The 18,978-nt window shown below is 42.7% G+C and overlaps 1 protein-coding gene across 1 annotated transcript in view; it reads left to right on the top strand.

The window, feature by feature from the left end:
* The first annotated feature begins 2,497 nt into the window (after nt 1–2,497).
* Nucleotides 2,498–18,978, top strand: part of stoml2 (stomatin (EPB72)-like 2) — a 35,958-nt gene continuing 19,477 nt past the window's right edge. The window contains exons 1-3 of the mRNA XM_055633429.1: nt 2,498–2,649; nt 14,567–14,719; nt 18,506–18,605. Of these exons, the coding sequence (XP_055489404.1) occupies nt 2,611–2,649; nt 14,567–14,719; nt 18,506–18,605 (292 nt within the window). The 5' untranslated portion in view covers nt 2,498–2,610. The remainder of the gene's footprint in view (nt 2,650–14,566; nt 14,720–18,505; nt 18,606–18,978) is intronic.

Here is an 18,978-nt window from a genome sequence, read left to right as displayed (position 1 = left end):
ATACATCTCAATAGCATAATGATAGAAAACGTACTTTTCCACACACCATTCGTAAGTCTGGAGATTTTTTAAATGATAAATTTAGCTTCAGAAGCGTTTTCTTTTTGGATGTAAAAACCCACTTCAAAACCATGGGCGATTTTAAAATTTTACAGGCAGATTTATCACTTCTGAAACTTTTTAGATATGAAAGGAATCAAGAAAAAACACAAATAATGCCTTACAGTTGATGAAATGCAGTGAGCAAAGGCGATAATTCCCAATATTTTCAATCTCGATATCTGCACGGCCAATGTTCGCCAAGCACTTTAGCTGTTGTTGTCCCTTCAGCTCTTGCTTCTCTTTACCTTCATTTCTCTTCACTTTTGGAATTCTGAAGTAGGATAGATGGCTCTCACGGTTACCCCAACCAACAATTATTCACAGCGCAAAAATTCACTATTTTGGCAGTTTTAACAGCTAGGAATGTATGCGTTTCATGTATTAACGACATATACCGGAAGCTGCGATGTCCTCCAGATGGATTGAGCGGCTGCGTGCGTCAAGCCCTTTGACCCGGTGACCTTACGTGCAACCCCCCTATATACACACTCTCACACACACACTCTCACACACACACAGACTCACAACCAATACTAAAATGCCAAGTAACTTCAGAACATGGTAAACATAGTGTGTAAACCAAATGATTCAAACGTTTAAAGCCTCCTGTAGAGGCTGCTGCTGAAGCAAAAATGTGCTTTAAATAACGTCCAACAAACACACTCACCATAGACAGAGCAGTAAGCTCTCTTAAATTATACAACGACAACTTCACTGTGCTTTGTGGAGTCAGCGCCATCTTGCCACGAACTGGAAATGACGCACTCAGCGCCATCTTTCTGCTAACCGGACATGACGTCATCGGCGCCATCTTGCCATTAAGCGGAAGTCATGGAATAAGCGTCAATTTTACAATTAAACACAGTCCTGATCTAATAAAATGTTTAATCACGCTGTATCCATCCAAAAACAGTTGCAACCATTTTAAAAGCCAAGACAAACAATTTGGCAATCACTTTACAACCAATACATTTTCTGAAAACATTTTTTTTAAAACCAAGACAAACTATTTGGCAAACGTTTTACAACCACATCGAAGGGACTCACTGTCGAGTAGACGTGCGTTCAGTGTTATTCGCAGCTCAGAGAGCCGTGACACTCTTGCTTCCTCTATCTCGCAGAGACTGAGTGAGGCACGACACTTCTGGGCTTTATATTCCTTCCCCCCTGCCGCCAGCGGGGGCAGCAGAGAGAAGGGTGAATATTTTTTAAACATTAATAACTCTCTGATTTTTCATCTATGGGAAAAATCCTCTGGTCCAATCCGGCAGAGGAGGACTCTGAGCGAGGTGGCCAAAAATGACGGCCGTAAGTGGCGGCGTTCTTTCAGAAATCATGAAACAGAAAGTGGTCAAGATCTTAGTTTTAGTAATAGCAATTGCAATGTGTAAAAAGAGTTGAGATACTGTATTATAACTTTTGCTGCATGTCATTGTGGTATATGTCATGTCTTGATTGGTGAATATGTTTAATTTTGTGACTTTATTTGAAGCAGAAATAAAATATGTGAATGCTTCATTGAGCATAATTCCGAATGGTAACTACGCACTTCATCTGAGCACATTATCGCATGCGTCATGCAAGCCGTCTTAAATGACCACCTAAACTGTCATTTGGCAACCTAAAAAGCTGCCAAGGTTACCCGGCTGGCAAAAAGGAAAAAAAGTGAAGTGAGAGCCCTGTTAGCATATGCAATAGTCTTACATACGACCTTCCTGGGTCCAGATGAGCCCTTCACAGACAAATAACGCCATTTGGTTAACTGAACATCAATCAGACAAATCAAGACCAGTCAATTTACACCACTGGTAGACAAAAATGCTGGAGAAACACAGCAGGGGAGGCAGCATCTATGGAGCGAAGGAAATAGGCAAACAGTAATACACCACTGTTGTATTATAACGTCTAATTGTTTTGTAAATTAATCCAGTCAACCAATTTCATTCAACTCAAAAGGTTAACTCCACAAATGAAACATTTCCAATTGTGATTAACTAATGTTGAATCATAATCGTATCACATTTCACCTATAGCTGCGCATCAACAACCATACTTTTTAGCTTTAGTGGTTTAAATTAGTATGCAGGAGATGAATTATCCCATCCTGGAAACTCCAGTACAATCCATTCCCCTTTGGAAGTAGAAACAAGGAAGTGCAGATGTTGGTCGACACAAAGGGACAGCGGGTCAGGCAGCAGGTCTGGAGAAGACAACATGTGTGGGTCACCTGTCCATGTTCTCCAGAGATGCTGCATGACCCGCTGAGCTGCTCCAGCACTTTGTTGCCAACTTTTGTATGGTTCGGTAATCAGCAGGTGGAGAGTTTGAATTTGTAAAGACAAGGGGGAAGGGAAGCTGTTTGCTGACGGAACCCTAGTCACTGGTTCTACGTTGCTTTCCGGAATCAATAGTTTGTTGCACTTTTGTCCGGAGTTCCGTCCCTTGTGCCTTGTGCCCACAGCCAAAGATCCTAGAGCCCACAGCCGCTGCTCGCAGTCGCCGGCCGGGATGTTGCGCTCACTGATGCGGGGTCAGGCCTTGCTACAGGTAACCACGGCAACGCGGCCCGGGCAACGTTCCAGTGGTCGAGCGAACAGAGACCCCGGGCATGGAACCCGCGCGAGCCGCCTCACGTGGCTCCCCCCCTCCTGCAGCCCCATCCCCACCTACTGTCTCTCCCCGCACTCATACCCCACCTGCACGCCCTCCCCCATCCTCCTGCACCCACCCCTCCACCTTCTGCACCCACACTCTCCATCCCCTTCCACCCCTCCCCCCCCCCCAACACTAATGCCCCCTCCCCATTCCGCACCTACACCCATCCACCTTCCCCCTCCCGCCCCACCCTCCTTCCCAACCCCACATCCCCATGCCACCACCCCCCTTCACCCCATCCCCCCTGCTTCTCCACATTAGGAGCAAGAGTTGCCATTCGGCCCTTCGAGCCAGCACCGCCATTCAATTGCCTACTACTACTGCACCTATTGTCTACTGTCTAATGTGATCTTGGCTGATCATCCACAATCAGTAATCCGTTCCTGCCTTCTCCCCATATCCCCCTATCTTTGAGAGCCCAATCTAGCTCTCTTGAAAATATCCAGAGAACCGGCCTCCACCGCCTGAGGCAGAAAATTCCACAAACTCACAACTCTCTGTGTGAAAAAGTGTTTCCTCATCTTTGTTCTAATTAGCTTACCCCTTATTCTTAAACCCCTGGTTCTGGACGCACCCAACATCAGGATCATGTTTCCTGCCTCCGGCGTGTCCAAACCCTTAATAATCATATATGTTTCAATAAGATTTCCTCTCATCCTTCTAATCTCTAGAGTGTACAAGCCCAGCTGCTCCATTCTCTCAGCATATGACAGTCCCACCATCCCAGGAATTAACCTTGTAAACCTAAGCTGCACTCCCTCAATAGCAATAATGTCCTTCCTCAAATTAGGGGACCAAAACTGCACACAATACTCCAGTTGTGGTCTCACTAGGGCCCTATACAACTGCAGAAGGACCTCCTTGCTCCTATACTCAACTCCTCTTGTTATGAAGGCCAACATGCCATTCGTTTTCTTCACTGCCTGCTGTACCTGCATGCTTACTTTCATTGACTGATGAACAAGGATTCCCAGATCCCGTTGTACTTCCCCTTTCCCAATGTGACACCATTTAGATAATAATCAGCCTTCCTGTTTTTGCCACCAGTGGATAACCTCACATTTATCCACATTAAACTGCATCTGCCCACACACCCAACCTGTCCAAGTCACCCTGCATTCTCGTAGCATCCTCCTCACTGTTCACACTGCCACCCAGCTTTGTGTCATCTGCAAATTTGCTAATGTTACTTTGAATCCCTTCATCTAAATCCCCTTCCTTCTCCCCGTACCCCCTCCCTCCCACAACCACCCATCCCACTCCTGCACCCACATCTTCCTGCACCCCTCACCCTATCCTGCTATCCTTGCCATAAACTAAGACGGGTTAATACAGCTCAGCAAAGTGGGTGGATTCTTCTTCCACTTGGGGGATGAAGTTGTATCTTCAGTTTCATTCAATCACGGACCATTGATGAGCAAAAATCAGAGCAAGAATCATGTTTACTTATAGTGCGAATGTTATAATTTTACACGATGGTTTGCATTTTGTCTTGACTTTAAATGTTTTCAGTCTTGCAACTCTTATAATTGTTTTGATCGTCGATTGTCTTTGCTTTGTGTTTACAATAACAATAAACTTCGGTGCCATAAAATTTAGTGAAAATTGAAGACATGCAGAAAAATGGGGAAGTATAATGTGGAATAATGTTTGAAATCTTAGAAATAATAGTGTTGCAGGCTTGCATGCCATCACTTCCTCTAAGGCAAAACCAACAGGCAGCTCAAACAACAACAAGGCATCACTCCCGGATGAGCTCATGCGTTCCAAGCTTACTTCGAAAGGGAGAACACTGATGGCCTGATCAGGCCCCCATAGTATTACCCCGATTGTATTGTAATCTCAGTTACTGAGGCCACAATAAGAAGATCCTTAAAGAGGGTAAACCCTCAGAAAGCATGTGACCTGATGGTGTACCTGGCTGCGTTCTTAAAATCTGCCCAGGCCACCTCTGGCTTGAGTTTTTACAGACATCTTCAATCTTCCATTTCTAAGGTCCAAGATTCCCACTTGCTTTAAAGATGCCCAAGACCACCTCAATGATTACCGACCCGTGGCACTAATATCCATGGTGATTAAGTACTTTGAGAGGCTGTTTATGACTACTGTCATCCTTATGCAACTGAACCCTTGACAGACCACAATCAATACAAATTGGCAACAACTCTTCCTCCTCTAACCGTCAGCACAGGAACATCTCAGTGTGTGTTCAGTCTTTTTGTTCTACTTGCTTTATACCCAGGACGTAGCCAGACAGCTCCAATACCTTCTTTAAATTCGCCAATGATACCATAGTTGCTAAACTTATTACGGGTAATGATGAATATCGGAGGGTAATCAATCGACTGATTGAATGGTGCCAGAGCAACAGTGTTGCTCTCAGCATCAGAAGGTAAGAGGAAAGCCAAGGAACCTGCCTTTATTGGCGTTGAAGAGATTGGTTGCATTATGGCCTAGTTCAGCAACTTGAACACCCAGGACTAAAGGAGATACAATACAATACAATACAATACAATACAATACAATACAATACCGTTTATTTGTCATTTAAACCTCACATGAAGTTCAAGCGAAATTTGGTTTCTGCAGTCATACAAGAAAAGAACCAAGACACACACCAACACAATTTACACAAACATCCATCACAGTGAATCTCCTCCTCACTGTGATGGAAGGCAAAGTCTTGTCTCTCCCCTGCTCTCGATTCCTCTCCCGAAGTAAAAATCAAAGCCCCCGGCGGGTGCTAGCAAGTCCCACGGCCACTTAAAGCCGCGCCGAGCGATGTAAGGCCCTGCTCCATGTCCCGATGTCGGAGCCCCCGGCGGGCGCTAGCAAGTCCGCGGCCATTTAAAGCCGTGCCGGGCGATGTAAGGCCCCGCTCCAGGTAACTCTCAACCCCGCAATTCGAGCGGGAGAAGTCGCCGTTGCCAGTGCCCCGCAAAGCAGTCTCCCACCGTGGACCCGCGAGCTCCCGGTGTCACCATCCACCGGAGTCGGGTCGCAGCCGCGCGCCACCGCAGCTCTCCACACTCTGAAGCCGGCCAGCTCCACGATAGTAGGTCCGCAGCTCCGCAGGCTCCGTAACTTGAGCTGTCGTTCCGGTTGGAGGCTGCTCCAACGGCAATGGAGATCCAACAGGGAAAAGGTCGGGTCCCCGTACAGGGAAGAGATCTAAAAGTTTCCCCCACCCACCCCCCTGCCCCCGCACATACACAGTCAAAAACCCACCACAAACTATACACTCAACAGAACAATAAAATAAAAAAAGACAGACGGACTGCAGAGGCCGCTACGACGTCGGTCGCACCACCAACCCACTCTAAAGGAGCTAAAGGAAGCTCTGCCAAACAAATGTAGCCAGTATCATCAAAGATCCACACCGCCCTGGCCAAGCTTTCCTTCTATCATCGGGAAGAAGATGTAGAAGTCTGAAAACCATGACCATCAGGTTCAAGAATAACTTCTTCCCAGGTTTAATTCATTTATTTGTTATTTATTGTTTATTATCTATCTGTACTGTGCTAACACCCTGCTATGCTGCTGCAAGTAAGAATGGAATTGTTTCATTGTAAGTACATATGGCAATTAAACACTTTGACTTTGGATAAAGATACTGCCCCATGAGAGTGAAGTTTATAATATGAAAAACAAAAACTGCAGATGTTATAAATCTGTGGCAGAAAAAAGTGTTGATGGTTCAGGTCAAAGACCCTTTACTAGAATTCTGATTGTGTGGGGTCTAACCTGTGAACATTTATGTGAACATTGCAGTATTTTGCATATGTTGATGGATCATTGTAGCTTAAGGTTATGTATTTGTTGAAATTGGGTGCTAGTTTCAGCTTGGCATTACTTTGAAGAAGAACCAGTGAATTCTATTCCCTCACTCCCTCAAGTATTTCCTTCTCCCTGGACCAAAGCAGTCTTAGTTGCTAACTCAGCAGGCTTATGCAGTATCTAAATCATAAAGGGAAAGTTCTAGAAATATTCCGCATGTCAAGCAATGTCATTGAGGTGAGAAACAGAATGGACATTTTAGGTCAAGGGCTGCTCATCAGAATGGGATAAGTAAGAAATTAAGCATGTTTTAAGTTGCAGGAAGTGGGTGGAGAACATAGGGAAAGCTTGCTTTTGGTGCAGACCAAAATTACTTCAAAACCTGCCACTATTTGTCCTGAAGGCAGAGATTTGGCACCCTCACCAGCACAAAGGGATGGGGCTGCAAAAGCACACATAATCCTCTCCACCAGGTTGTGGAAGCAAGGGACTGCATCAAACTTAACAATCAACAATCTCTTGAGGATCTGAATGAGGATATGATAGATCAAGGTCATACTAAAATGGATGAAAAGGAGGTTGCCATTCACCCCCCCTCCTGCTTCATGTTCGAAGAAAGTCATGGCTGCTCAGTGGACAACTCAGTGTGTGCTATACCTGGGTCAAACCTGGATATGTACACTACCATCATCTGCATAATATGTAATAAGGCCAAGTGATGCAATAAGAGACAAACCACTTCAACAGAGTTTGCCCAAGCAGTCTTCTGACAACGAGGGATATGGCAGACAGCCATATCTTCAGCTACTCTTCATCTGATGTCAAAGCAAGACCACAAAGTCGGCACCAGCACCAGAAGTGGTAACATGGAAATGAAAGGGCGTTCCAGCCAAGCGTTGCGAGGGGAGGGATGAGCCCAGTCAACCTCGGCTCCAAGGAACCTGGAGTGTGGGAGTCTCCTCCGCACTTGAACATTTGGAATCTGGGAGCAATGTTGCATCTAACGCAGACTAGCTTGAGGAGACTGGAGATAGGACAGTGCCAAGCACAGCCTCCAGGAAGCTAAAAGCAGTCGGAATGGACAAAGTCGGAATGAGGATCAAGCAGATCTCCTTTAAATCTTGTAGCAGAATATACAGTGGCTTGCAAAAGTATTCATACCCCTTGAACTTTTCCACATTTTGTCACGTTACAACCACAAATGTAAATGTATTTTATTGGGATTTTATGTGATAGACCAACACAAAGTGGCGCAGAATTGTGAAGTGGAAGGAAAATGATACATGGTTTTCAAATTTTTTTACAAATAAAAAACTGAAATGTGTGGCGTTCAAAAGTATTCAGCCCCCTTTACTCTTGATACCCCTAAATAAAATCCAGTGCAACCAATTGCCTTCAGAAGTCACCTAATTAGTAAATAGAGTCCACTTGTGTGTAATCTAATCTCAGTATAAATACAGCTGTTCTGTGAAGGCCTCAGAGGTTTGTTAGAGAACATTAGTGAACAAACAGCATCATGAAGCCCAAGGAACACACCAGACAGGTCAGGGATAAAGTTGTGGAGAAGTTTAAAGCAGGGTTAGGTTATTAAAAAAAATCCCAAGCTTTGAACATCTCACGGAGCACTGTTCAATCCATCATCCGAAAATGGAAAGAGTATGGCACAACTGCAAACCTACCAAGACATGGCCGTCCACCTAAACTGACAGGCCGGGCAAGGAGAGCATTGATCAGAGAAGCAGCCAAGAGGCCCATGGTAACTCTGGAGGAGCTGCAGAGATCCACAGCTCAGGTGGGAGAATCTGTCCACAGGACAACTATTAGTCGTGCACTCCACAAATCGGGCCTTTATGGAAGAGTGGCAAGAAGAAAGCCATTGTTGAAAAAAAGCCATAAGAAGTCCCGTTTGCAGTTTGCCACAAGCCATGTGGGGGACGCAGCAAACATGTGGAGGAAGGTGCTCTGGTCAGATGAGACCAAAATTGAAGTTTTTGGCCTAAATGCAAAACGCTATGTGTGGCGGAAAACTAACACTGCACATCACCCTAAACACACCATCCCCACTGTGAAACATGGTGGTGGCAGCATCATGCTGTGGGGATGCTTTTCTTCAGCAGGGACAGGGAAGCTGGTCAGAGTTGATGGGAAGATGGATGGAGCCAAATACAAGGCAATCTTGGAAAAAAACCTGTTACAGTCTGCAAAAGACTTGAGACTGGGGCGGAGGTTCACCTTCCAGCAGGACAATGACCCTAAACATACAGCCAGAGCTACAATGGAATGGTTTAGATCAAAGCATATTCATGTGTTAGAATGGCCCAGTCAAAGTCCAGACCTAAATCCAATTGAGAATCTCTGGCAAGACTTGAAAATTGCTGTTCACGGACGCTCTCCATTCAATCTGACTGAGCTTGAGCTATTTTGCAAAGAAGAATGGGCAAAAATTTCAGTCTCTAGATGTGCAAAGCTGGTAGAGACATACCCTAAAAGACTTGCAGCTGTAATTGCAGCGAAAGGTGGTTCTACAAAGTATTGACTCAGGGGGGCTGAATACTTTTGCACGCCACACTTTTCAGTTTTTTATTTGTAAAAAAATTTGAAAACCATGTATCATTTTCCTTCCACTTCACAATTATGCACCACTTTGTGTTGGTCTATCACATAAAATCCCAATAAAATACATTTACGTTTGTGGTTGTAACGTGACAAAATGTGGAAAAGTTCAAGGGGTATGAATACTTTTGCAAGCCACTGTAGTTCTCTTGAAAGCAGGACCTGTATTTAAACTATGGACAAGTACAGTAGTTTATTCTCATCTGAGATATGCTTAGTAGAACCATTGCGACATGACTTTACAGCTTTACAGTTCATATTTGCAATACAATAGATATGAAACTTGCTTTTGTTAATGTCAGCTCTATGTCTGGAAATATCTTGAAGTTTAAGGTAGAGTCGAGTATTTAATTGTCGTATGTCCCAGATAGAGCAATGAACTTCTTACTTGCAGCAGCACAGTAGAACATATAAACATAATACTTTGTAAACAGAGAAACATAGAAAATAGGTGCAGGAGTAGGCCATTCGGCACTTCGAGCCAGCACCGCCATTCAATATGATCATGGCTGATCATCCATCTCAGTATCCTGTACCTGCCTTCTCTCCATACCCCCTGATCCCTTTGGCCACAAGGGCCACATCTAACTCCCTCTTAAATATAGCCAATTTAACTGGCCTCAACTACCTTCTGTGGCAGAGAATTCCAGAGGAGGAGGATGGAGAATTAAAATGGGCGAAACTTGATGCTCGGGATTGTCCTGCTGACTGCCCAGCAGGGCAGGCTGTCAGCAGTCCTGCATTTCACACAGTCTGTGGGTGCGACCCTGAGCTTCCTATTGCCCGTCTCTTTAAATCTCCTTCTCATTTCCACTATTACCCCTCCGTCTGTATCCGCCTGCTTTGTTAGAATGAGGCCCAACACTACTTTCTGTGGCAGAGAATTTTTTTTTTCTCATCTCGGTCCTAAAAGATTTCCCCCTTATCCTTAAACTGTGACCCGTTGTTCTGGACTTCCCCAACATCGGGAACAATCTTCCTGCATCTAACCTGTCCAACCCCTTAAGAATTGTGTAAGTTTCTCTAAGATCCCCCCTCAATCTTCTAAATTCTAACGAGTACAAGCCGAGTCTATCCAGTCTTTCTTCATATGAAAGTCCTGCCATCCCAGGAATCAGTCTGGCGAACCTGCTCTGTACTCCCTCTATTGCAAGAATGTCTTTCCTCAGATTAGGAGACCAAAACTGTACGCAATGTAAACAATATAATAAACGAGAGAAAATCAGTGTGTATGTATCTATATTACTAAAAGTCTGTTCTTGACCGGTTTTGGCGAACTGTGCTACGATTTCCGAGAGAACGCCGCCACCTACGGCGGTCATTTTTGGCCACCTCGCTCAGAGCCCCCCACCGCCGCATGTGTGCCCGAGGATTTTTCCAGTCGATGAAAAATGACAGAGATATTAATGATTTTACAAAATTCCCCATTCTCTCTGCTGGCCCCGCTGGTGGCAGGGGGGATTGACTATAAAACCAGGAAGTGGTGTGCCTCAATTAGTCTGCAAGCTGGAGGAGGCTCTCTCTGCCCTCACTCTCTAACCCCCACCTCCCCCCCTCTCTAGATGTGACTGCAAGTTGGGGGCTATGCGTCAGTAGATAGGGTGGTTATGGGGTAAAAGGAGCAAATTAATAATATAAATATAATATCAAGGGGGTTAATTAGCGTGAGTGCGGGGGGGGGGGGGGGATAGTTAGTGTGTGTGACGCTGCATGCCGCCTCCCCCCCCCCCCACAACCGCACGTTAGGGGAACAGACCCAACGGGTCTGCACATGGTTTAGTATATTTATAAATACAGACGCACACACAAAAACAAACGATAATATGTGAGTGGTAATAATACAAGTGGTGGCATCTCAGTAATAATTGTTAGTGATTGTAATGGTGGTGGGGAGTATTAAAGATATTTAAGAAATTATATTTTCAAAATAGCTAATTAAAATGTTCGATGGAAAAACACTTATTTCCTAAGAGTGAACTCTTTCCACTATATTAAACTATAGTAGGGCGGCATATTGACGTAGCAGTAGAGCTACTGACTTACAGCGCCAGAGACCCGGGTTCGATCATGGCTACAAGTGCTTGTCTGTATGGTGTTTCTAAGTTCTCCCCGTGACCTGCATGTTTTCTCCGAGATCTTCGGTTTCCTCCCACACTCCAAAGAGTTTGTAGTTTGTAGTTTAATTGGCTTGGTATAAATGTGAATGTAAAATTGTCTCTAGTTTGTGTAAGGTGGTGCTAATATGCAGGAATCACTGGTGGGTACGGACTCGGGCCGAAGGAACTATTTTTGTGCTGTATCTTCAAACTAATCTAATGCTGGAAAATTCATCAGTGGAGTGGACATTCATTGCTGTGGAAGGGCATCCACCAGAAATGTTAACACTTTCTGTTTCCCCTGTTCCCAACCCAAAACAGCATCCATCTATTTCCCGTCATGGATGCTGCCTGACCCACTGAGTTTCTTCAGCAGTTTGTTTTGTAGATAGTTTTTTTTACATCCACAGTATGTGCCACGTTTGAATTCACTTCCTTTAATCTAGCTCTCCACACATCATTGGGTCCTTTAATGATCTTAAGAAAAATAAAATCTAATTCCATTTCTCGGGTTGTTCCTGTTTAAAATGTTCACTTGTCCTTTTACAAATATGGCGGCTGACCTGACAGCTTTTCCTGGATCTGATTTTTGAGATCTGCATCTCATTTTATGTCTGAGATATTTGGTAAAGAAAGCTTGTCTAATCTCTCCTGCTGATAAACTGGGACAAGGGATTTTCTACTACACTGAAGCAGGTAAAGAAATATGAGGAAATAAAATCAAAGTCTAATTCATTGGCATTTTTGTTCATAAAACTTTTTCCATATTCTTTCCAAGAAACAGTTATGCAATACACACTAGTAATAGAGAACAACTTTGTGCTGCTTTGTAGAATGCTGGATATTGGGCCCTGCAATTTATCTCCCTGCAACTCCCTTTTGCCAAATTATTCCAGAATGTGACTTTATTTACCCCTCAATATAGGGGGAATGAACAGTAAATAATTTATTGTGAAATATGCGCTGGTAAATTTTACTGGAAACACCAGCTTTAATGTGTTCAAAATGAACCATGTCTGGAGCATGCTGATTGATTCAGAAGGCTGATTCGTTATTTGGCTGACTGCAAGAGTGGAGAGAGTCCCTCCCAAGTGTTTAATTGTCATATGTACCGAATCGAAACAATGAAATTCTTACTTGCAGCAGCACCACAGGTTTGTAAACACAATACTCAATGGATAACATAATAAACAAAAAATAAGTTTGATAAATAAAAAATCCAATGTAGTGCAAAACAAATCAAAGCCCAAATTTCCCTTTCCCTGTTAGATTCCTGGCATGGCCCAGACACCTCTTTTTGGGATTTAAAACACCATTGATTTATCTGGGAATCTCAGCCTGGTGATTTGAAGCCAGGTGGGAGGTTTCTTTGATTATTTTGCTTCATGAAATATTTTGGTTCTAACTTTATTTTTTAATATTTGAATTATTTACCTCAATTTTAAGGTGATTCAAATCTTAGGCACTTTTCAAAACAATGAAACTCGATGATAACTATGACAAGCCAAAGCAGCGGCTTCGGCTGCACAAAGCTGCCTGCCATCCTATTGCAGCTCGGGTCTCATTGCCTGATTGAAGGGTTGGTGTGTTAGTCCCTCTACATCCTATGAATGAGTGCTGCTCTGCATGGGGCAGGAACAGCAGTTCTGGCTGGTGAGACTGGCCTGACATCTTCCCATGTTCATGCACAAAATAATAAACCACTTGCGTTTTTCTTTTGAAACCTAGACAAAATGGATGAAAGTAATGTACGGAATCCAGCTCCACTTTAACGCTGCCTGGCAGAATTTATTTTTTAGAGAACCAAGTCCTTTGTGTCATTGAGATGTCTGCCTCTGGGACTCAGACTATTCAGTGGCTCTCTCCCCTTCTCGGTTCTCAGACACCATTGTCAATCACATTCACTAGCTGAACGGTGCCTTGTTGTTTGATCTGTGCTGGTGTGACATTGGGTCACCTCTAAAGCAGTACCGAGACAAAACCAGTAAGTTGCTGAGGTCTCATAATTACGAATAGCCAGTGCATCAAGTGCCAAATAAGAATCTAACCTCTGTTGCAAAAAGCTTTGCAGTTGTGTGTATTGTCTGTAAGCCATTAAAAACTAATACCTTAAGCAAGGCATTGTGTGGAAGGCCATAAAAATAACACTGCTCTGGATTTCTGTCTGCCGTCTGTTGGGATGATAGATTTTAATCTTCAGAAATATGTTTTTGCAATCAAGTGTTAACGACTTGAATGATTTTTTTTAGTCGCACTAATTTGAACAATTTATCAGGGACTGGAAGTACTTTTTTGTTACAGCCAAAAATCCTATGGCCAGGTTGCAGATGAGATTTACTGAGAAACTTGGGATTGGAAGTTTCATTTATGAGGAAGGAGTAGAGAAATTTGACAAAATTACTTAAAATTTGGATCCATTTTGATGAGATGTTTGGGGAATAATATTTCCAAGAGTTATTAATTAGATGGTATAATCTCAAGATTGCCAAATAAATTAAATTAGAGGAATTCTGTTGCGGAATGCACGTTTAGAATGTGTAACCTTGACGAAGGCACAAAGCATAACATGATTTAAAATGGAACAGATAAATATTTGAATGTTAACTTCAAAGAAAAGAGCAAGCAAAGTAACTGAACTCTTTCAGTTTGATTATATTGGGCTAATTTGTTTCTTTGTGTATGATGTTTCTTTTGCGTTAACAGTTACTGTGGATCACATTAAAAAAAAAAAGTTTAATATTTGTATGATATCACAAAGTGTGCTCGTATAAACAAATGCTTGGAGCATACAAAAATTGCTGATGCTGAAAATCTGAAATAAATCTTAAATGTCGGATAGGAAGATACGATGGGGAGAGAATCAATATTAACTTTTCAGAAGAAAATCCACTGGGCTTATGGGCTGGAGAAGGGAGATGGAGAAAGGGAAAGGCTGGATAGGCTGCGACTTGTTTCTTTGGAGCGTTGGAGGGTGATTGTGCTTATTGAGTTTATGCTGGGTGCTCCAGTTTCTTCTCCCATCCCAAAAACATACTATAAAAACATCACCCTATCATATGTGCAAAGAACCATGAGTTTGAAAAAGATTAAATAGCAGATCTGCTGGGAAATAAGGAGGGGGAGTATGGGACTGACATGGCTGCTATGCTAGGAGCAGGGCAGACCCAATGGGCTGAATGGCTGGTATTGTAAAGTCATCTTTGCTCATTGTAATTCTCCTAACCAAAAGAAGATTTGCTTCATGATCTGTCAATGTGTCTGTAACAAAATTAAGAAATACTCTTCAACAAATTGCTCATTTATGGCTTTGATTTATATTCTAGCATTCCAGAAGAGGAATACCCCAGGTGTGGATTGTAGCAGCACAACACCGATGGGCTTCAAGCTTACCCATGAACACAGTTGTACTCTTTGTTCCACAGCAAGAAGCTTGGATAGTAGAACGAATGGGTCGTTTTCACAAAATACTTGATCCAGTAAGTAAATGTCACTGTCTGAAGTAGACATGACGATGGTTCACTTTTGCTCTGTTACAATAGTTCTGATTTCTTTGTTTTGTATCTATTTCCATTTCATTTTTGCTAATTATTAACAGAACTTAGTGCCTTGGTGGTCAAAATGTTTTAAATGTGTGTAATAATGGAGAAAAAACTCAGTCATGGCAATTAGCCCAGGCAACTAGACTCGGCAGTCTGTAACAGACATTATCATTCATCAACTGTTCCAACATGCTGGTCAATATTACAGAGATTAAAGGCATTAAAATATGTCATTCTTCGATAGGCAGAGAGCACGGGAGACCCGAGAATGGTTTGCCAAAAAGATTATGTATTTCTAAATAGTTTTAAAATATTTATCAACATTTTGTTTTCTGATGAGGTTGCAGGAATATTTAGTAACGGAAGTTTTTCGTTCATGACTTCCTGAACATAATGAGCCCTTTTTAATAGCATTCATTTTATTGGTGATGAGCCTTTGCTGATTAATTTGCTGAGCTTGACACTTGTATTCAATGTTGACCCGTCTATCGCACGGACTGGACCACCCACCATTTACACTTCATGCTGCCTCAGAAAAGCAGCCAACATAATAAAGCTATCAATTAATAAATGTTAATGGAATAATCTGATTGGTGTTAGTTTTGGTTACTTTTTCAAGATCTCAGATTCAGATTCAGATCTGATTAGTTATAAGACTCCAGCCAAACTGCTTTTTCAAAATTTGGATTAGTCACTATTAAACCTGAAGTAAATTATTTTCTTCACAAAATATGAAACTCTTGAGCAAATTATTGGAAGTATTTTACTTCTGTTTTAAAGATCAGTTAGGTTTCTAACAGGGATATTCTTTTGGTATCTTTTTCATTATCTTTTATTATTGTCACATGTACGAGGTACAGTGAAAAGTATTAGTTTTGCATGCTGTCCATACAGATCAGATTTACTATACAGAGATACAATCAGTTCAAACTCGTATATGATAGATGGAGCAAAAGGGTGCAGAGATAGAGAGTGCAGAATATAGTTCTCAACATTAAAGCACATCAGTTCCTTAAACAAAGTCCAATGTCCTCATTGGGATAGGGGTGAATGAAACAGTACCCTAAACGTATGGAAGGACCGTTAAGTAGCCTGATAACATAGGGGATAAAGCTGCTCCTGAGTCTGGTGTTGTGGTCTTTCAAGCTTCAGTGCCGCCTACCAGACAGGAGTAGGGAAAAGAAAAATGAACAGGGTGGGACAAGTCTTAGGTTATGTTGGCTGCTCTTCTGAGGCAGCGTGAAGTGTAGATGGAGTCAATGGTGGGTAGTCCGGGCCATGTGATGGCCTGGGCGACATCCTACAAGTTTCTGCAATTTCTCGGGATCTTGGGCAGAGCTATTCCCAAACCAAGTTGTGATGCAATCCGACAATATTCTTTATATGATGCATCCAGTTGAAGTTTGTAAGAGTCACTGAAGACATGCCAAATTTCCTTTTGCACTTTGAGGTAGGAGATGCCGCCGGAGTGCCATCAATACTAACCCGGTACCGGAGACGGTCAATTAGGATGGTGTGGTCGACAGTATCAAATGTTGCGCTGATGTCAAGAAGGAGCAGGTTTGCACAGCCGCCGGAGTCAACGGTGAGGAGTAGGTCATTGTGTGTACCTTCAACAAGATAGACTCTGTTGAAGTAGAGGCAGCAGTGTGACTTTGCGGCTGTCACATCAACATGGTTGGTCCACAACAAATCATTGGTGATATATTAATGCTATGTTACTTGAGGTCCCAACGATTTCCACATCTGCACCGTTGGTGCTGACTGGAGCACGTACTCCACCATCCTTCCTGAAGTCAAAAACAAGCTCCGTCTTGCTGATATTAAGGGAGAGGTTATTGTCCTGACATCATGCCACTCAGTTCTCTATCTCCTTCCTGTACTCTGTCTCGACACTGTTCGTGATTTGGCCCACTGCAGATGGAGTTAGAGCTAAATTTGGCTGTACATTCGTGAGTGTAAAGGGAGTACAGTAGGGGACAGAGAACGCACCAGTATTGAGAACTATTCATGAGGAGGTGTTGCAACATACTCTCACTGATTGAGGTCTGTGGTTCAGAAAGTCGAGGATCCAGTGGCAGAGCGAGCTGGAGGTGGGGGAGTCGAGGGGGGTACTGATTCTTAGGTCTTGGGTCCCCGATTTGGAGATGAGTTTGCCAGCTGATCTGACACGGTCCCGAGATCCCTCTGAACCAGTTGCTTTCAACGGATTCACTCTCAGAAATGCCGATGAGTTAATCGTGAAGGAATCCATTGTTGCCAGCAATACTGCCCACCTTCACTTTGCAGCCTTTTATAGCATGCAAGCGTTGTCATAATATACCGGTAACTGAGACATTACCTCAAGACTCCAGCTTTGTCCCGAATTCCCTCATGACACACTTAATGGCTCTGCAAAGGTCGTAGATATTTTTAAAATAATGTCAAGATTCAAGTAAATTCATCATCTGGTATATATTCGACTATGTGTGGTGGAAAATAATGTTGTGATTCCTGTAGATTTTAATTTTACACAATGTTTGTGTAAAATAACTACAGAATTCTATAATTACATTTCTACTCTGATGGTGTGCATTGAACTGTTTAATTATTGATCAACAATTATTGATAGTGTGGCAACACTAATGTGCTGGCCCTATGCAAGTAGGCGATGATGGTCAGCTACAGAACAGAAATAAGAAAATGGAGCTGTGGAGAGCTCATTAAGGTACAGGAGGAGAGAACCATGGGTTAAATTGGGTTTAGCTCATCCAGATAGAGAAATTGTATCGTAAGTAAAAGATAATAGAATTGTAATTAGAAGTCAATAGACAATAGGTGCAGGAGTAGGCCATTTGGCCCTTTGAGCCAGCACCACCATTCAATGTGATCATGGCTGATCATCCCCAATCAGTACCATGTTCCTCCCTTCTCCCCATATCCCCTGACTCCGCTATTTTTAAGAGCCTTATCTAGCTCTCTGTTGAAAGTATCCAGAGAACCTGATGAGGCAGAGAACTCCACAGACTCACCACTCTCTATGAGAAAAAGTTTTTCCTCGACTCCGTTCTAAATGCCTTACTCCTTATTCTTAAACTGTGGCCCCTGGTTCTGGCCTCCCCCAACATCGGGAACATGTTTCCTGCCTCTAGCGGGTCCAAACCCTTAACAATCTTATATGTTTCAATGAGATCCCCTCTCATACTTCTAAACTCCTGAGTGTACAAGCCCAGCAGCTCATTTCTCTCAGCATATGACAGTCCCGCCATTCCGGGAATTAACCTTGTAAACCTACGCTGCACTCCCTCAATAACAAGAATGTCCTTTCTCAAATTAGGGGACCAAAACTGCACACAATACTCCAGGTGTGGTCTCACTAGGGTTCTGTACAACTGCAGAAGGACCTTTTTGCTCCTATATTCGATTCCTCTTGTTATAAAGGCCAACATGCCATTCGCTTTCTTCACTGCCTGCTGTGCCTGCATGCTTACATTCATAGTCTGATGTACAAGGACCCCCAGATCCCGTTATACTTCCCCTTTTCCCAACTTGACTCCATTTAAATAGTAGCTCTGTTGTACTGTTCAACTGTTGTAGTTTTGTCATTAATTCCCTGCAGATTTAATTTAATTAGTTGATCTTGTGCACTGAAATAAGTTATTACTATCACTGGGAGCTATATAACATGAAAAGAAACCTAAAGCATATATTGATCTTAAACTAATTTTTGTTCTCTTTACAAAGGGTTTGAATTTCTTGATTCCAATCGTAGATCGGATAAGATATGTACAGAGCTTAAAAGAGATCGTTATTGATATTCCAGAACAATCTGCTGTCTCATTAGGTGAGTGCTGTGCTAAATTATTGTTACACAATGTTTAGTTGCACAATTTTTAGAATTGTTGCACAATGTTTAGAACTTTCTTGTTTATAAATTTGTCATAGTGTTCTTTTTATAAATGTAAGTTAAAGACGGTAATGTTGAGTACTTGGAGTTTTCTATGCATAATTCAATATGAGTGTGTCCTTTTTCAAATAATGTAGCCATATTGGATGAGATTCCTGTGGTTGAATCTACAGTGCCCTCCATAATGTTTGGGACAAAGACCCATCATTTATTTATTTATTTGCCTCTGTACTCCACAGTTTGAGATTTGTAATTAAAAAAAAATCACATGTGGTTAAAGTGGCACCATCGAGTGTGGCAGCCTCGCCAG

The sequence above is a fragment of the Leucoraja erinacea genome, chromosome 1, assembly GCF_028641065.1.
Source record: "Leucoraja erinacea ecotype New England chromosome 1, Leri_hhj_1, whole genome shotgun sequence".
In the NCBI taxonomy this organism is placed as follows: Eukaryota; Metazoa; Chordata; class Chondrichthyes; order Rajiformes; family Rajidae; genus Leucoraja; species Leucoraja erinaceus.
Note: the sequence above shows the minus strand (reverse complement) of the source record. Positions and strands in the feature narration are given on the sequence as shown.